At 36.0% G+C, this 20600-nt stretch overlaps 2 protein-coding genes across 4 annotated transcripts; both read right to left on the bottom strand.

Annotated features, from left to right (window-relative positions):
* Nucleotides 1-959: 959 nt before the first annotated feature.
* Nucleotides 960-5920, bottom strand: linc.pou2af1 (lnc RNA pou2af1). Of its 2 annotated transcripts, XM_057351738.1 has the most exons (5): nucleotides 4498-5920; nucleotides 2677-2774; nucleotides 2256-2304; nucleotides 1610-1833; nucleotides 960-1504 (listed from the first exon to the last, which is right to left on the bottom strand). In XM_057351738.1, exons 1-5 carry the CDS (start codon nucleotides 4502-4504, stop codon nucleotides 1178-1180), a joined length of 705 nt encoding a protein of 234 aa, XP_057207721.1. In that variant the 5' UTR covers nucleotides 4505-5920; the 3' UTR covers nucleotides 960-1177. The 2 variants fall into 2 exon arrangements, with proteins under 2 accessions (XP_057207721.1, XP_057207719.1); XM_057351736.1 differs by lacking the exon at nucleotides 4498-5920 and having other exon boundaries at nucleotides 2677-2920.
* A 431-nt stretch (nucleotides 5921-6351) lies between these two features.
* On the bottom strand, nucleotides 6352-13779 carry si:ch211-213d14.1 (POU class 2 homeobox associating-factor 2). 2 transcript variants are annotated; one of them, XM_057351628.1, is made up of 5 exons: nucleotides 13637-13649; nucleotides 11692-11792; nucleotides 8583-8622; nucleotides 7608-7909; nucleotides 6352-7171 (listed from the first exon to the last, which is right to left on the bottom strand). In XM_057351628.1, the coding sequence occupies exons 3-5, from the start codon at nucleotides 8587-8589 to the stop codon at nucleotides 6797-6799; spliced, it is 684 nt and encodes a 227-aa protein (XP_057207611.1). In that variant the 5' UTR covers nucleotides 8590-8622; nucleotides 11692-11792; nucleotides 13637-13649; the 3' UTR covers nucleotides 6352-6796. The 2 variants fall into 2 exon arrangements, with proteins under 2 accessions (XP_057207611.1, XP_057207610.1); XM_057351627.1 differs by lacking the exon at nucleotides 8583-8622 and having other exon boundaries at nucleotides 13637-13779.
* Nucleotides 13780-20600: the final 6821 nt, after the last annotated feature.

The raw sequence follows: 20600 nt of genomic DNA, 5'->3' as shown, positions 1-20600 counted from the left end.
GAGGGGAATTCCAGGTTGGTGAGCAGGCACAAAACACTACAGTCAACACTGAAACAGTGGTAAACGCCTTTTGATTGCAAAACATTCCCTATCTCTGTGGTTAATGAATACACTATTGCTTGATCTTTCAATGATACATTACAAAGTTGAAAACGCCATGGGTAATTTTTTACAAAAAGGAAAAGTGACGCTCGAGCAGTTTTTAAAAACGTAATCTTGGCTGTTATTTAGATTAAAGGCACAGTTTCTGGCTCGAACCTATCTGATTTTGCCAAGTGGTTCATGTCCTTAGGGCAACATCATGTTGACCCATGGGACAACATTTAAATCATCCAATCAGATTTCAGAAATAAATTTACAGTTTGATTTAAATTTAATCTTAAAACCAGGATTAGGTGCTTAGACCATTGTTTTTCACTTATCATTTCCCTCTGATTTTAGGGGTAAGTTATGGTTAGGGTTGGGGTTTGGGTTTAGGTTTTATTTATAAAAATGTGGTCCTTAGGTTTTTTATGTATTTTTTAATGTATTTTTATCGATCTTATATTTCCTGGTGAAAGCTAATAATTACATTTCTTGTTCCACTATCTCTGGTATTGGGACAACCTCTTCAGAAACAAAGATCTGTTATTCTGTGACATTTTTGTGCTGCGTACAAATGCGTGTTGTGTAAATACGTTTGACTACAAAACGTAAAATAAAATTTATTAAAATAATTTAAAAATTATTAATTAATTATAAATAATTAATAATTAAATAATATATAATTAAAAATTAAAAACTCTGCAATATCATAATGCTACATAACAATTTGCACATCCTAACACACTGTACTATGTAAATTTCAAGTGGGCTGGCTATAAGAACTGCACAAATACATTGTTTGTCAATTTTACGGCTATAGTTTCCCCCATTAAATGCAATCCCTTCAAGCCATTCTAATAAAGGAGTCCAGTAGATTTAAGAAAAATACGTTTATTGTAGAAAAGATAATTTCTTCGTAAATTATACTCACACACATTTAGTTCTCTGCAATCAACCTTGCAACCAAACTACTCTAAACCCATTCATGCCGTGTCATTTCTTTTTTCCTTGACCAAAACTAAGCTATAACATATGCATTCAAATGGATAATTTATGACACTGAATTGTCGCGCAAAGTGCTTCAAAGTACATTTTATAAGTAACACATATCTGAGTTTGAGATATCCCTTCTGAAATAGCTGTCGCCGGCATATGAAAAGAAACAGTCTGATGAGCCATAGGGTGCGTACTCTGAGGTCGTCATGCCATCCTGCAGATTGGACCATTGTGACAGACAGAAGCAATGCTGTAGGTTGCAATGCTGGTAGTGGTAATTTTCTGGAGAGAAACTGGAGTTCAAATCCATTCGTGTCGGAGAGCTGTAACACGAGGAAGATGAGGAGTGAGACTGAGGGGGAGAGTAACTGTTGTAATCGACTGGACTGGGTAGATTGAATGAGTCTGATGGTGATCTTGAAACCTGAAGAGAAAACACAAACATATTTACAGAGTGTGACACTGCAAATATGATTTATTAGCCTATATGAAATTCAGACGGTCATAAATTTAAAAAAGAATTACATACCAGGTTAGTGCCGTAACTTTCCGTATTTGAAGGTAGATATCCATTAGCCCACTGCGCAGAAGTGGGGAACACGAAATTGTTGTTGAAAGTCTCAGGTGGCATCATATTCATCATCTGTTGATGATCATAAGCGTTCTCCATCGGGACGTTGACATGTTCAGTAAATGAACGTGTCTGGAAATAGGGATCTTGAGCTTGCCTTCCAGAGAAGACATCGAGTTGGGCTGTGGGGAAGACAGAAAATACTGGCTTGAGCACAGGAGAACATTTAAATTAGCCCAGTAAGACTTGGGATGATGTCACGAGACCATCAGCCAACAGCTAAATCACATTTGAATAGTAGTTGATAAAAAGGAGATCATTCACTGTACTCTTAGGAGAACATATGTGGTGCCATTGTTTATTTACTTGTTTGTTTATTCTCACTAATGAAGTATTGGGGTGATGGCCTGACGGTGGAAGAAATTGGAGATTGTAAGTTGCATGCAGTCAGTGTATTATGTTGTGTCTTGTTCTAAGGTAGCTCGTATATTTACAGAAAGAAAGATTTATAACCTAACTTTATTTAAGGCTGTTATTTGATTTTGGTCAAAAGTGCTTGTCTTTTGATTTCTTGACTAAGACAAAAGTATTTTGTAAAACCTACTATTTAAGGTCGTAGAGCAGACATCGCGACTCGTCATGGCTTGTGATTTCTAAAGGATTAAAAAGAGATATACAAAAATTAGATATGTGTATGAGAGAGAGAGAGCGAGAGAGAGAGAGAGAGAGAGAGAGAGCGAGCGCGCAAATGTAAAAAAAAACATGAATCATTATTATGTTCGTCTAGTTTTAAGTCGTGTAAACAATAGTAGAAAAAGTTGTGTTATATATACCATGGTGGCAACAACTGAAACATGGACACAAACAGGCCTGAGGGGGCGTGGCGCTAAAGTGGTCAAGTTGGTAAATTGTAGGCTTTATTGCACAGACCACACTTTATTTTACTTGTTTCTTTGTTTCTTTGTTTAAAACTGCACGTAATTTGTAAGTGTATGGTTTTCATTGTTTTAGCGCCAATTGTTTACCGTTGCTGTTTTTTGTGCCTGCAGAGCTCTGTGCTTCTGCAGTAACTCCTTAACTGTAGTCTTCACACGCACACCCTGGTACACCTTGGTTTTATCTGCTGAAAAAGAAGACATAATAAAGTTGATTTCATCTTAGTTTTATTTGCAACAGTCATGCAACAGTCATTTCTTCTATGCGATTTTATTTGCCAAAAGGAAAAACTGTTCTGGTAATCTAATTTTCACATAATTTCAAACTTGTTCATAAATTCTTAAAAATATATTTAAATGCAATCTTGTTTGATCATTTCTCTTATTTGCACCACATGAAAAACTCTATTGTGGAAATGATACTTTGCCCGTCTTCCCAGTTAAAGCACAACTGGCCGGTGAGCAAAAGGCATCCGGCAGTGAATGGGTTATTGTTCTGCATTGCAATAGAGAGCAGAAGAATTTGCTCTCCGGCCATCTTTGTCACGGTGCGAGGGTTTTAAACCAGGAGTTTAGTTTAGTTTAATTCAAATCTGACTTCATTTAAATCCTACAAAACCGTGGTTACATACAGCTGTTGGCTTTCTGAACAGTGTGCAAAAGCGCACAGTCTGGTTTGCAGGAAACTTGGAAAACTGTATGAACACTGCTTAGGAGAACAGAAGAAAGAAAAACGTCCTCGGCAGACGCTTCTACTAAATTACGAACGTAAGTAAAATATTCTCGTGACAGCAGTAAATGTACGCTTGCATGTAGGGAAAATGCATAGAAAAGTTTATCTTAAACTCGGTTTGTGTAACGCAGAAACGCGATTTGATTTGGTGCAAAGAAGCTTAAATTCGTTGGGAAGGCGTTGTCCATGTGTTCTAAATTCTCAGAAAAAAAGTTTAAAAACCCCTCCAGAATCCAAGTTATTTTTCGCGACTCGTTCGGCAGATCTTGAGTTAGGCTATTTCTTGGTATAGTTAATGGGGCAGTCCTCTATCTCTTCCTAGCGAAGCCGCGCCTAATAACAACCCCCAATATGAAATATGTAAAAAATTTATAGAAAAAATACTTGTCCTTCTTTCCTAATTTTTTAATTGGTTGCTCAACCTTGTGAAGACATGCACAGTGGGACGTCTTCCTGATTCACGTTAATATATATAAAATTTCTGTCAGAACATAAGTGATTCAAAACAACGCCACGCCATGGCTGAGTTCATGGAAGCAGTTGAGTTTAAAGAGAGGCAAAACGCGCGCTGATGTTGAAAAGATAGCAAAGTCCTTCGGCAGTATTTTGATGGGCTCGTTGACAGTCTAAATGTATTCTGAAAAATATTCATATGCGTTCTCAACTCCGAGAAACATTTGCATTCTGGTTAAAATGTTGAAATTATGTTAAATCTTCGTTGTCAAGTGACACTTGGTTGTTCAGAGAACACATGCGTTCAGTTTGACATGATCGTACCGAAATCGCGAGGTATGAAACTGCAGAATAAATACATCTTCAGATAAACCCATGTTAATGTTTTGCTTGGAAAAAGTTGCATAAAGAATACGAGTCAGCCTGAAAAGTCAAAGGCATCAATAAAACTGAATGAATCACCAGAAATATTGTTCACACTAACTGCACGAAATTGCACGTTTTTCACCAAAAATATGAAATCACACCAATTTATTTTTTACTTGAATCCTTTATATGTGTTTACATTAAAAAATATAACTAAGATTGCACCATTTCACATGTACATTTCCAAGCAACATTTTCCAATTATTAAATTGATATTTACTAACATTTCTTTTCAAATTTTTTTCAGGTTCCCAAAGAAGAAAACATCTTAAATGAAGAAAAAAAGAATATTCACTTACCAGACATATTGGCCTGAAAAGAAGGAAAATTCTGCAGGAGCTACAATGAAATACCCCAACGTCAGTTCTTTGCTCTATTATATGGGCAATAACGAATTATTCACAAAAGTCTCAAAAAGTCTCAACAAAGTAACCTCAAAACACTCTCAGGACATACAATTATACAGTAATATACCTAGGGATATTTTAGTTTGAGTTTTTCTCCCCTCATCCCTACTATTTAAAACCCCAAGAACTCCATGATTTGACAATGATTTGATTGCGCGATACTTTCAATTTGAATATTCAAAGGCTTCTTAAAAAGACTTATTTCTTAGTGATATTCGCTATTTCAGTGCATATAATAACATCTCTTATAACAGAATGTTATGTCATTTCACATTTTGACATCAAACAAATATATATTTTTAACATTTTATCACCCTTTTGAAGTTGGTGGTTGGAGTCTCCATTAGACCCACTATTTCAACTTTGTAATGGCACAAAGGGCACAAATGAAGTCTTACATGCCACGACACATTGTAAATATATTCTGTAACAGGTAGTCTTGTAAAATAAATAAATATTGCGTCGTGTTGTTTAGATTAATGCAGTATTTTAAGGATTATTGATGTGGTGGGCGTGGCATATGATAGCAGCCATGTTTGTCATCAGAACAATTGGGATCTCTGCTAAATTCAATTTACTGGGATAGTAAAGGTACATTTAGTAAGACTGTACATTAAATAAACTCGATTAACTTGTTTTTTTGCATTAAAAACTTGAAGTCTCTGTTTTTAAAAACGACACGATGAATCAGCCTGCTTGTTCCAGGCCAAGTAGACTGTGACTTGGAAAGACATCAGTTTTCACAATCATATTTAATGGTTTTCTGCACTTTTAGGCAGTATCTTAATTTTACTGCAATAAAGTATTACATTTTTTATTTAAATACGGCATATTTTTAATCATTACAAAGATGCTGTTTTGATGCTGATGCTGATTTACAAGCCCAAACCAAAATCATCAGACACCTGGCTTTAGTTCAAACAGTAATTTGATGAATACGGTAATTAAAATGTAAGAAATGCAAAAGGCATATTTTATTTCTTCAAGATTTATTCAGTGTCAGCAAAGCATATTATTTCATGTGAGAAGTGAGATTCATAAACGATCGGAGTCTCCACACTTTTGTCGTGCAGGTGTTCTTTCATTTATAAAGGAAGCTCCAAAATCTGTGTCAAGAAACACAGATAATTCTGTATTTTTCTTCACATGTGAAATATAATCAAGAGTTGATAAAGTATACTGTGTTTTACAAATCCATTCTTTAAAATCTTTTTTCTTCATCTTTCTTCACATAAACGGTGTCTCGACGGAATATTGTACGTTTCACGCTTTTGTGTCATCCTTGTGTTTAAATTGATCTGCTGTATGAAAAAAATAAAGATCTTGATTTAAAAGATTTTTTCTCACGGTTTTCTTGTTACGTTTGTAAAGGACGAGCTGTACATTTTATGTTAAAGGTTATACAAAGGTAATACGATAGAGAAATCTCTAAGAAATCCTTCTAAAGGGTTTTGGAAGGGTGGTTTTTGTGGGATGGATGAATGAATGTCACCACCTGGTGGTTAAAACGTGCGACTCACATACACCACAAGCAAGTTGTGTTCATGATGTGTAGCAGGCTATTAAAAATGAGTCTTATTTGCGTTGGTGCCAAATTAAATACATAATCACATATTTGCAAACTTTGTCTGTATTTTGTTTATATCAGGCACCACCTGAATAATTGGAAAAACAGCTTGAGACCCGTGAATCCCATTGTGCTGAGTTACAAAAATATTTTTTTGGAATTTTGGTTTTATTTTCCTTTTAGACAGTTTGCACAACAGGCTTTAAAATGAAAAATTCTACTAACAAGAAGAAACAAAGAAGGACAAGCATAGATATTACACAGCAACTTAAAATATTGTAACACTTAATTTATGCAAGTAATATACATTTAAATATACTCACAGTCACTTATGCATCACACAAATAAAAAATCCAATATACAAACTTATACTGATTATCACCCTTATCCAGCTGAGAAAACAGAACTTGTGGTTTCTACAAAATTGAAGATAAAATTACAATAAATTATATGAAACGAATGAAATAAAACAACAAATTCAAGATATAATGTAGCATTTTTTTCCACCACGTGAAGCCTTAGCCCTGCTAAGTAAAAACCAATTAAGTGCCAATAATCTTACTTGTGAAATGAAGAGGGGTTGATCTGCTAGGCTGGTAAGCCCTCATTTTTTTTAGTTCAATATCAGAATGCCCTCCTGACCTCATACTGTGACCATGCACTAGCAGTGTCCTCCTTGGCCCACGCCAAACTGTCGCTCAGTGCTGGAGGGGCACTGTCAGCGTCATCCACTGCCAGTTTGCTTACAGGCTCAGTCATAAAGGAAACAGATGCAAAGCTGCCAGAAGTGGATGGGAATGAAGAGTGGTAATTTATGTCATCTAGTGAATGCAGAGAATATGACTGGGACGATGAACCCCGAGAGGATGAGCGGAACTGGGTAGGACTGGCGGTCTCGGGGTTGACCAGCGAACTGGATGCAGACAAGGGTACAGGAGCCAGAGCATCTCCACACAAACCCTCTACTGCTTCTGTCCCTGCGGGCTCCCAAGAATCCCTCTACAGGATATGTAACAAGAATTAAAATTTAACAAGAATAAAAAATCTTGTAAGATCTTTTAAAATCAGACGATTGCAGATACTGAGATCAATTATTAATACGTAGGCATCTTAGTTTGATAAACAGATTCAAGAGAATGATGTTTGCAATGCTATGGTCATGGGTTCGATCTCAAAGAATTCACACACAAATAAAATGTAAAAATAGTTTGATTGCTAAGACTTCTCATTCCATCCTGATTTATTTAAATTGTTACAAAATGCCAAAAAATTGACCCTTTATAGTTAAAATGCTCTTGTGTAGTTTAGAATTAGTGGATATATAATCACACAACAGAGTAGATTTATGTGTTTCTAACATAAAAAAGTTGTGAAATATCTTTTGAACATGCTTTCCACACAGACTGGAGAACTTCCTCCATGTGCTGAATCTTACCAGTAAATAATGTGAAGGGTCACTGGTGTATGAAGGAAGCAAAGAAGATAATGCAGAGGATGAGAAGATTGTACTTCCTCCACTGGTGAACGGTGAGTTGCGGTAGTCCCCGAAAGAGTCCGGGTAGTAGCTGTCTATGAGAGAAGAGTAGCCGGACATGCATCCGGTGTCACATGAGAGAGACTTCCCCACCAGAGCCGATGGGTAGACATCAGCCGGAAATGGTTTTGTCGTGGAGCAAAACTCTGCATCCGAAATGAAAGGTCTTCTCATGCCGTAGTAACTGGGAAGCATGTGAGACCCTGAACAGAGGAAAAGGAATTAAAACAATGTGTCTTACTAGTTTTGATAGTTACTATTAATGATATTATAAAGTGATGTATATTACAAGATTTACAGTGATGGTTTATTTTTCTTATTTCTTCTGCTCTTCTTTTAAAATGAGCCTAATTTCCAAACGTTGTGCCATGACATATACCCATAATAGTCACAAAATTTCATAATAAGGTTGCATTTGTCAAAAGCAGTTAAATAGATAGTTCACCCAAAAATGAAAATTCTGTCATTTGCTCACTCTCTTGTCATTTCAAACTTGTGTGACTTTCTTTCCTCCGCAGAACACAAAAGAAGATATTTTAAAGAACAACACCGGCACCCATTCACTTCTATTGTATGGACATAAAATCAATGCAAGTGAATGGGTGCCAGTTACCAACATTCTTCAAAATATCTTCTTTTGTGTTGTGTTGGAGAAAGAAAGTCATACAGGTTCGAAACGACAAGAGGGTGAGTAAATGATGACAGATTGTTGTGAGTTTACTAATGTTAACATATACAACCTTATTGTAAAGTGTTACCAAACTTTGAATTACTGAGTATCTACCAAAAGAATTCAATAGATAGTCAATAGATGCCAGTGCATGTTTCTGAATATGAATTTATTTAATATATGTATTTAAAGTGATAGTGTCTCACCAGTCATTTGAGCAAATGGACTTTGAGGAGTGGATACACCCTTAAAAAGCACAAACACAAAAAAAACGCATCACGTCAAATATTTTGTCATAGTAACTCACAAACTGGCTGTATGTGCTCATTAGTTTTCCATGAACCAGCACTTTACTGTGATCCTTTTGAAAGAGTTTGACTAATGCAACCCAGCTTTAATGACACATGCCAAGCAGCACACAAAACATTTGCATGCGTCTAATGAACTTCCCCCAAATCTGGAGAGATTCTCTAGCCATAATGCTGCATTTAGGCCAAAACAAACAACCCGATCGAATGAAATACACTGGGTTAAAAAAAGCACACTGTCAGTCACATGCATGACTGTGTATGTTAATCTGTATAGTATTTTAAAAAAAGAATAAAAGGTTCGCACTGTCAAGGTTCAATTATTCCATGGGACCAAGATGACAATGCTATCTAAAGATTTGCAGCACACAATATTGTTATTGAATGGTGGGGAGCTCATGGTATGGGAATACAGAGACATTCTTCCGTTTGCATATTATGAGCATAAAAGAGCTGATATCAAGGCAGCACTGGCTGGAGGCAAGCAAATTTTGAGGCTAGTATTTGAATGTCATTTGCTCATCCCAAGACTTCCCTATGTGAACAACCTACGCCTCAGTGCCTCTTTGAAGGCATGGTATGGAAATCAGGCTGATGAAGAGCTCTGAGGCTATGGCACCTGATGCAAGTAGAAGATAAGCAGGGTTAAGCTCGTGCTAGTGTGTGTTGTTTGGGGTGGAAAGGCTCTTTATGAAGGCCCCTTCATCTAGCTAGTAAAATTGTTCCACTGCAGGAAAAACACCTGTAAAAACCTGTAGTCATGGTAACATTTGTTCCCCGCCCGTTGTAATAGTGACTCTGCGTGTGGTTAGTTTCTCAGATGACTGTAATTTTTACGCTTTGCATGTGCCACGTTGCTGGAAATAAAGTGACGTTTTAGTTCAAATGCAAAATTTGTGTGTGGTTGTGTTATATTCTGCCAATTTAAACAGTTGTTTCCTATTTTGGAGTGGCTTGTTTTAGGGCTGTCAAACAATGAATCGCATCCCGAATAAAACTTTGTGTTTACATAATATATGTCTGTAGTACGGTGCATATTCATTTAGCATTTATAAGCATACACATACATGTTTACATATATAGGAAATATTTATGTTAAGTAAATTATATATAAATGTATGTGTCGTGAACTGTGAGAAGAACCAAATTGCAGGCAGCAGGGAATTAAGGGGTTAAACAAAAAGACTTTATTTAAACAATAAACACAAAACAAAGACCCACAATGGGTTAAAAACAGGAACAAGGATAATAAACAGGACGAAGACTAACTAACACTAAACTGAGATAACAACACTAGACATAAACTAAACTGGACACTTACTAGACTGACGAAACAGCAACAACAGTAACATGCAATGACAGCAAACTTTGGATGCAAACAAGAACAGGGGTACACTGAACGCAATGCACGAGCAACCAGACAATGAAACATGAGGACAATTTAAAGGGAAGACAAACGAAGGAAGAAAACGAGGGGCAGGTGAAAAACATAAGACAGGGCAGGGAAACAATACAGGAAACGAGAGGGGCGGGGCCAATGAGGAGACACCGGAGAGAAGGAGTATATGGAAAGCCAAAACTGCTTCTCTCCACATATAACAAGGGATCCTGCCGTGATTCTGCCACAAGATCAAGAAAGACATGACAAGATGAGGCAGAATCACGACAGTATGTGTATGTTTTTATAAATACAAAATGAATACGCACAGTACACAGACATATATTATGTTAACGCAGACTTTTATTCTAATCGTGATGAATCGTTTGACAGCCCTACTTTTGAGGCTTAGTTTACTTCATTTCCTTTTTCATTTTTTTACATGGAAGGCTAAATACTAAAAACAAATCACGCTACGTAATATCAACGTTTCCTATTCTTTTCTTTGATTCTCAATTTCATTATATGCACGCGAGAAGAAAAACTAAAATAAATTCACCAAAGATTACATAAGAGCGTATTTTACTGTTGTTCGGCTTCAGCTTGTGGCAAGTGGTTCTATTGTTTTGGTCCTGTGTTTGGACATGACATATGGCCAATGTTTGCTGAAGTCTGCAGATGGCTCTTCTACCTCCAATAAAAGCCTATAGATTTGGAAGTAAGCTCATTATAAAGCCATTTTTGTTCTGCATGGCCTCAACATGCTCCGATTCTCCCGTGCAACCCTCCCCCTTGCTTAACCATTGTACTGTGTATTTGGCCTCAGTCAAGTGTCTGTAGATTCACAATGATTGACACCTATACTTCTTTTCATTATGTTTTGAATACAAAGTTACTATTTCGGCTGTTACGTAACATACAAACAATTCATGATCAGCTACGGCTTAAGAAAAATGAAAAGAGATCATGCATTGTCTAAGGAAAGACCGTGAATCTGGAAATTGGATTATGTATTTTTCCCCAAAGCATCTTTTCGTTAAATAATTAAGATGCCACATCAGGCTGCTTATTCAAATAAAAGCGAGTGCAATTGACACAGAGCCGAAAGGCTTTCCCTCTTGTGCAGCCAGATGTCTCCAGTCTGATTTGCGCCTGTCTGGAGTGACAACAGCAGACTTGTCTGTGGTCTGCGGGAGGAACAATGTAGTGGAGCAGGTGTGTGAGTCTTTGACTTTGCATAGCCATACCACAGCACCAAAAGATTGATTTACTCGACGACCTCAGGAGTTCACAGCCATCGGCACTGTCGCTATTGTCCGCAATTTATGCGGAGGTATTTACTGACGGGCTTCGCTTCATCCCACTCGTGTGAGAAAGGGACAAGATTCTGAGGGCTGGTATAAGAGACAATATGTGGTCACAAGTCATTAGAATAAAAAAAGAAGCCAATGAGTAAATAACGTGGTGGGGCACAGAATATGCCAACTGTTTTAAACTGTCTGTTTGCGTTTATGAAAGAAGAGCAGAGTGACAGGATGAATAGGGTAAACGAAAGCATTGTGAAGTGCAGGGCGGGGTGTGTTTCAGTTGGGTGTACATTGACCAGGTAAGATTAAGCATTGGACTTACAGTATAGCGCGGCCCATTCGTCTGCCTCGACCTCTTTTCTGCCAGCAGATCTTTCACCGTGTGCTTGACTCTGACCCCCTGATAGACTCATTTAGAACATTCTGGCAAACACACAGCAATAAAAGTGCTTTTGTGAGGCTTTTGTGAGCAGGGAATAACACCTAGTGGGACAGAAAACGAGTCTTGCATTTGCAGAACTTGCAGGCAGTGCAGACAAAACTTGATATTAGTTTGTCGACATCTCAGATAAAGCAATGGTCAAAAGTGATGGCAGATTTGCTATGTTTACTTTAAATTACTTTAAATTCTGGTTATTGAAGATCAAATTATGAGAAATGAGAAACTGGGTTAAGGTATTTTGTGGACAAAAGCATTTGGCAATCAGGCAATATGTTTAATTTATAATATACCAAAAATGTGTATTTAACAGTTTTATGAATATTTTGTTGATCTTCGCTTGGTTATTCTCCTAGGCCCTGACTCAAAAAAATCTTCATTTACTCACCTTCGAGTTGTTCCAAAGCTGTATAAATTTATTTGTTTGGTTAAACACAGAGAAAGAAATTTGGAAGAATGCTTGCAACCAAACCGTTTTTGGTCACCATTGACTACCAAAGTAGGACAAATTACAATGAGTGCCCCAGCCCTGTTTGCTTTCCTACATTCTTCAAATTATCATATTTTGTGTTCAGAGCAAAGAAATTTATAAAGCAATTTTCCCTACTATGGTAGTCAATGGTGCCCAGGAACTGTTTAGTTGCAAGCATTCTTCCAAATATCTTTCTCTGTGTTCATCAGAACGAAGATATTTATAAAGATTTGGAACAATTTGTCACATTCGTGTTTAATCTAATTTGAGATGAGATGATTGAAAATGAGGGTCATTAAAATTAATTCACAAATTAATCACAGATAACAAATTTAGCATTAAACATTTTAGTAGAAAGTTCAGAGTTTAAATGCTCTGTAAAAAAAAAGGTAAATGCAAATTTTTACAAAAAGGTTTTTTTAACAAACTGATTTCTGATTTGCAGGATGATTATAGCAGCATATTCTGTTTTTTTGGTATGCATCTATAACTGGCATGGAAATTATCTATGGTTTTGGTCAATGCAAATTGGTCAGTTTACAAACACTAACTCTGTCCAATTGAAACATTATGAGATGCCAATTATCAATTTACATTTATTTTGCCCCTACTGATATGACTCATGAAGCCTTCAAAGTTAAAGGAACACACAGAACACAGAAGAATCAATACAAGGCGAGTCATCATTTGCTGACTGGCCTAAAATTGACTGATAAATAAGAAGGATTCCTGGGAAGCACAAATCCTGACCAACAGAGAACTGTATTTGCAATTTAAAATGTCTGTGATAGGAAATTGCATGCAAAAATCATTGTAGCGTTATGTAAAAGACCCCACCTTCATGAATGAAGCTGAAAACTTCTGACTTTCTGCTATCTATAAATACCAAAGACCATCTGAAATAACACAATTATCACATCCTGCTTGTTTTACATAGACCTATTTGAGTAATCTTTCAAAATAACATTGAAACGGGTTCAAAACACTGTGCTGTGTCTGTCATTGAGATCATTTCATAATTAAACAATTAGACCTGTTAACTATTACTGAGTGATGCTCATCCATTCAAAGAGGATTATTCTTACCAACTAAACAAGGAAAAATAAAGCTCAAGGCATACTGTCTCCGTGCCAGTAAGCTTAATATGTGCTACCTTTTTAACATTACACAGACATCTATTACACCTTCGCTACCCCTAAAGGCTACATTTACGGATTAAAGGGAAGGGCAGGTTCACCTTTTGAGCGGACTGACCCAGTAACAAGCTAAAACTACTGTACATACTCAGTATGTGTCCTCAATTTGTTTTACTTTAAAATCTCATAGCATTAATCTAAACGTCAAACAACACCTTACCAGTTTCCATGCTGCTGATACCTCAGAAGAACAATAAGTGGCTGGAAATTCAGTCGGCTATCTATCCCAATGAAACGACAGCATCTACTCCCAAACTCCAGCCGATTTTGACCATTATACCAAAGACACTAAATACAACTCCGTTTAAGAGAGCTACACTATAGATGATGATCAGAAGTCGGCTTTTGAAATGACCCTCACACATTTGTTTACATGCAAATAATTGCGAGGACGTTTTCCAGGCATTTGCATCCTGCTTCTAGATTAGTGAGGAGAAAGCACGCTTCACACGCCACCATCATTGGTAAATTCATGCTTAACCTTTGACGGGTTGCCGAGTCATGTGTTGTGCATGGCATGTTTCTCATGTACCTCGTAACCAGAATGCTTTGCTTGGCATTTAACTACAATGCAGTGGTGGTGCATTTGCATTCTACTAGCATTCTTTTTTCTGACTTCATTAGGCTACTTGCATTAAATTAGTTAAGAGCAAACTCTGAAAGTTAAAGAAAATCTGGACCAAAATGATGATGATCAGATACCTCAACAGACCTTTGAACTGTCTCTGGGAGCTTCATTTCTACAAACAGAGATTTCAAATGCCCTGGAGCATTTACTGTTTCATGTAAGTGTTTTTGGTGACTTTTAATCTTGGCTTGTTTGAACTGCATAGACTGACAAAACAAAGATTAGGGTTTTCTTCTCTCTCCTCTGAATGGATTATTGGTGACTCATTTCTTCCAAAGACACTCGTTCCTCTGTCAGCTGATGATATGCAATTGGCAACATAGGTACAGCCTCTTCCAGTTACACATCTTTCCACCTAGTTCTAATATAATCTTATCTAATGTTACGAGCTTCACTAAACATTTTAAATGTGACTTGTGACATTTTGTTGATGTCGTGCAGCTGTAATGATTTTATTGCAGTTTTTAGCATTTCAGATTCGTGACTTTTAACAATTAGTAACAATTAGCATTTTCTTGTCTGTATCTTGATTTATTGATGCCAGCATGAGTACATGTACATGAGTACAATGCTTCATCCTTGAACTATTTTGGTAAATAGATTTAAAATGTCTTTAAAGGGATAGTTCACTCAAAAATATAATATACATCCTGTCATCATTTATCCAGCCTTATGTGGTTTAAAACCTTTGACTCTTGCTTTCTGTGGAACACAAAAGAAGATATTTTGAGAAATAGCTCAATGTGCCCTTTCTTTGTGTCTTTAGAAGTCAATGGTGGCCAAAGTTGCTTGGATACCAATGTTCTTTATAAAGTATCTTCTTTCGTGGTCTGCAGAAAAAAGAAAGTTATTTGTTATTAAAGTACATTTGGAATGATATGAGGGTGAACAAATGCAAAGAAAAATATTTGTTGGTAAACTATCCCTTTCATTTAGGCAAGAGTAAAGTCTGTAATTGAATCTCTCCAGTCAAACAGAGATTGTAATTCTGTGTTTTCATGAAATATGTCTGTGAGTGATGTGGTATTCCATAAATTCCTATAAACAAAGTTTAGTTGACAGCAATGTCTCAAACTCTAATATGTTTGAAATTACAGTGTTGTATTTTTGGGGAAATACATCTTGGGCACAATAATTAAAGAAGCACAGTCATGGAAAAAGCAACAACATGAAACAGGTTTCTGAAGAACTGGTTGGCTTTGTTAAATACAGATAAATGCAAATTTGACTATGACAGACTGTGAGAGAGCTTCTATAGCAATCACTGGTTTGTTTTGGAGAACTGGGATAAATATTAACATCAGTACACAATACATCTTAAAGTTAACCTTACAGTGATGAAAGTTAATAAAGGCTACAGTATAATACTTCTGAATGTAATACATTTTCTTTATTGTCTTGATTTAAATGTCAATATTTTGCAGAATTTGGTGGGTTATCAGCAAGAACAATAATCAATAATATCCACTATAGCAAATGCTCATAAATTGGTACAACTGGGACAGCTATGATTCATGCAAATCTCAAACTTTACCCAAATCAGTCTCCTTAAATTAATAAATAAATGATCCATGATAAAGGATAAACAAAAAAATCTACCCCAACCTACCAGACTGCACTGGCAAAATGAATATGCATTAGATATGTAAATACTGTAAAACACATGAACCAGACCTTACCCCAGTACTGCAGTAATATACATGATCAATAGTGTCCTCTTGTGGACAATAGTGGAAATTTCTCTACGGGTTTTCATCTGAATATCTACAAGTATGCCACAGTCCCATTGATAAACTAGAGAGATTTATTAAATAGAATATTTAAAATGTTTTGTGTTTGATCATATAAAATAAACAACCATGCTTTACTAATGTAATTTCGTTGAATAAGGATAATTCAAATATTTGAATTTTGAAAACCTTCTCTGACAAAAATGTAATTATTCGCATATTCAGAGCAAACAAGCATAATGGCCAACAGCCTGAGATTTTAACAGTTTTACTGGCTTTTGACAAACAGAAGGGAGAGGCAATTTGACAACATAAGACATTACACAGTCTTCCTAAAGGCCTCACAATTACTTAATAAATGTCAATGTTTCCAATGAATGATCTTTTTCCATGTTCTCGGTCTATACACAGAACCCACTGTACTCATTTACTCCTCTGTTAAAGAGTGATGTGCTTGACTTGATCCTTCACGATGGACTAGAATCTTATGTAAACAGCAGATAACTTCATCAATTTACCATTTGACACCCATCCTGGACAAGTTTCCTGTCTTGAAATCTGGAGGGGCTGGAGTTCAGAAAACTACACACACAACACATAAAAGCTCCATAAAAGGGAATCTTGTAGAAACAAATGCTGAACAGGCTTTTTCTGTAGGAGACACACTCCCATAACTGCCATACTTAAGAGTCTGGCTTTGTGGTAATAATAAATGTTTGTTGTAGTTTGTGGTTAAGGGTCTTAATTACAGTTTGTTTGATCTGTTTATGGCAGGGAAATTATGTTCAATCATTTGTTTAAGCTGTCACCCTGAGCGGGGGCTTGTCTTATCACAGTAACATTCTCTTGGCTCAAGCAGAGGAATTTTCCAGTACTCTGTGTTAAGGGTGCCTGGGGTAATGCAGCCTTCAAGGGTCTCAGGGTGCATTCGATTATTGCATATATGGGGATAAATTGGCATGGATTTATTTACAATGCTGCATTATTTCCAGCAATGAAACTGAATACAGTATTGTAAGTCGTGATCATGTGTAGTCCATACACATTGTTTTCAGAGAGGGGCCTTTTTCAAAAGCCGCATTATACAGTTTATATGCTCATTTTGTTTCATATGATAATTTCAATGGAAACTGATTTACCAGGAACATTAATTTAGCCTAAAATTAATGTTTCATTACGTGCAAAACTCATTAAACACAAGTTGCAGTGGTGTTTCGTTCCAAATTGTGACGTATATGGGGCACTTTTAAGTCACAGCAGTGAAATTTTAGATTTGTGTCAAAATTTGTCATATGACGCTTTATAAATATAGTCACAGTGTCATTACACAACTTGACAAAAAATATAATTAATGATTAATGTGATTTAATATAAAATTATGAAGCATTTATAGGTCCAAACATCATTTTTGTTCATGTCCCACAACTCTGGTCACAATGTTAAAATACTTAAAATAAGTTAATTGAATTACAATTTGACCTTATTTCAAAAGGAATTGTTTAATATACATATTAATTAACAGCACCTTAAATTTTCGAATTATTATGATACTGATCATTGTTATGATTTTTTCAAGTAAACGTGCCTGTCCCACACTTTTGAGTCCTTACCGCTACAATCAAAAACGGCTTTTATTATGACATTTTATCAAGACAAACTCTAAAAGTCTAGTTTCTATAGAAACAGAAATTACCACATGAGCACATTGCTGACAGATTAGGCCACCTCACTTCCTCACTCACATGATCCCCAAAATATAAGGTAAATATCCTATATTGTCATATCTTATCTGTGTCAGTATTTATTGTGTGTCCTTACTAGTGATGCGCGGGTCGTCTCATAACCCGCGGGTAGGGTTGAGGCGGGTAAAGAAATTGTCACTTTATTTGCGGGGCGGGTCATTAAAAACAAACTAAAAAACGTGTATGTTGCGTGCAATTCCCTATAGCCTATATTAAATATTTGGGAATGTATATTTTCATATTTTATTAGGTTCTTTGCTAAGGTTACAATACGTAGGCCTATGTAGCAACGTAATTTGCGTGATGTCTCCAAACCGAACACGTCATGAAAGCGCCAAGCAGCTCCCGCCGCCAGCCACAACAACAAAACAAACGGAGAAATAAAATTGAAGATGGAAGACGAGGTGCGGGAAAAATTAAGGTCGGGAATTTACATCATTAAAAGAAAAGGTCAAGCTGCTAAATCTAATGTTTGGGACCGGTTCTCAGAAATAGTTGCAGCCGGAGACAACTGCAGTATATCGGCTACGTGAAGTGTAAGTTTCTATGGTTCATAAGCGTATGTTGTTGCTAGTTTACAGTGCGAAGTAATCTAATGGCTGTTTACAATTCACAGGGGTTGATTTCAAGGAGACTCAAAAGTGCCCATAGTTGCAGAAACACCCATATCTGGGTGTATCGGCTTCTGTAATGATAATAATGATAATAATAATAACAACAGAAACAACACAATCACTTGAATAGATAAGTAATTTATATGAAACACTACAATATTTAATGAAAAATTCAAATATTCAGTTTTGAGTTCATGTTGACTTAAAAAGGCTGCTGTTAACTTGTAAATTAGATGAAATAAAGGCATCTTGAAACTTCAAAAGCACAGATAATTAGTTACATGTTTATAAAAAATTTGAAAATGTGTACGAGTTATTACAGTTTTGTTTTTAGTTTTATTCATATTTTAAATTAGCTTTTATTTTGATATATTTAGTTGTCATGTTAATTTTAGTTAATTGTTTAGCAATTTTATTATTTATTTGTTTATCTTTTGTTGCTATAAGATTAATTTATTTCTATTTTAGTTTTTGATTATTATAATTTTAGTGCCTTATACTTATTTCCGTTTATTTCTGGGGCAACATTAATATTTTTGTTTAGTTTAAGTATTTCCAATAATGTTTAGGCCAACATTTTATTTTTATTTATTTGAACAGAAACGTCTTTAAAGTTTTAATTCAAGTAAACTAAAATAACCTTGGTGCACGACTAACTAGTCACCAACTAGTGGCACCAATTTTTTTTTACTTCTCTACAAACAGCTCATATTTAACGCGTTTTTGCCACCCTTACATACTCAAAGTTCAAAAACATCTGCCTTGCCCTTTTTTGATCTGGAAAAATGACTGTAGTGTTCCAGATGTAACTTATTTCCACCTGACTTACCGAAGCTGATCATTCCTCGCAGCAGGATCTTACATTTACGACCTTCCTGTTGACTGAGATCATTGCTCGAGTCTTGCATGGTGCATGACCTGACCAATTGTAGAAGGTGATCTACAACCATTTATCAGGCTTAGCTTGTCACATCTCCACATTATTTAGAGAGAGAAAAAATATTTTTCCTGGAAAAACTTTTCAGGAAAGTGAACGCTTATAGTTTCCTTACATCATGCCCCATACTGCTTTCAGGGAAAATAAAGTTTAACTGCATACATTTAACCTTTGCTTGTAAATGGTTCCTTCTAAGTGATTAGAATGGGTTTCTTATAGCTAAAGTGAAATCCCAGAACGACATAAAGCAGCTGTAACGAGATTTACAGTTTATTAGATGCACAGTAGTGAGCACACCATTATGTTCTTGCTCCTCTATGTGTGCCAGCGTGACTTGGTTGTTTATAAAGTTATCCAGACGGCCATCATAACGGATTTCTTATGCCAGGCGACAGTACGCTGAGGTGTTGCCTTACTACTTGTTTAAAAAGAATTTCAGCTCATTAAGGGCAGGCTTGTGCAGACATTGAAACTCAAAGCACAGAAAATATGGTTATTTTCCTTTATAGAAAAACATTTGGAGGTGGCAAAAAATAGCTATTTAAAAAATAGAAGAAAAAAACATTTTAGTGTCAATCATATGGTTAAGCCCAATGATTTGGCAAGGTTTATCAATGACATTAATTGTTCTTAACTTAAACCCATCATCACTAAACACACACAGTCTTTTTTATACAGTAAATGACATACGTTTTTTCTTTCTCACTCTTCTCAGTTATGATCTAACCAACAAAAGTATGTGTGGTCATCTTCGTTCATTATTCCAGTGAATTAAACGCAATTGTAAGCAGTCCTCTTCTAGATATGACGTGATGCATACGTGCAGCACGTGTCGGCTAAATAAAAGCTACTGGAAAATGTCACAGATGTCAGTGGATTTTTACGGGTATTGTGTCGGGTTAGATTTATCCAATGGTTCTTATTATTTCAGTGGAATAAATCCGCTTGAAAGTGTGGAAAATATGTTGGCTCAACAGTTCATCATTGAATGTGTGTAGAAAATCCCAAAACACTGTATTTATGATGAGAGGTCAATTTATTTCAGCCTGTCCAATAAAATCACTGTATATTGGGAAAAGTATGAGATTTTAATCCTGGGTGAAATTTTAAGGAAAAAGCGGATCCTATCTGTAGATATTTGCATGGCATGCGTGTGTAAAATGATTGAACGCTCTCAATTGTTTTAACAGTCTGGTTCTTGAGTGACAAAAACTCATTGTGTTGGGTGTTTTAGAGAAACTTTTAATTAATCTTATTAAAACTTATCTTGTAGCAACAGGACTGTTGGTTCTCTTTTCTTGAACTACGACCACGATTTTTAAACACTGTACTATATCCTCATGCCATACTTGTACAGATTTTGTCTCAATCCTTAACCCCAAAGATCGCTCTATAAACTTTTATACACAAATTAAAACGTTGTTAAAAACAAATGAAAGTTTAGCTGAGAAAAATAAACAAGAGTGAAACACC

Source organism: Triplophysa rosa, linkage group LG14, assembly GCF_024868665.1.
Source record: "Triplophysa rosa linkage group LG14, Trosa_1v2, whole genome shotgun sequence".
NCBI lineage: Eukaryota > Metazoa > Chordata > Actinopteri > Cypriniformes > Nemacheilidae > Triplophysa > Triplophysa rosa.
Note: the sequence above shows the minus strand (reverse complement) of the source record. Positions and strands in the feature narration are given on the sequence as shown.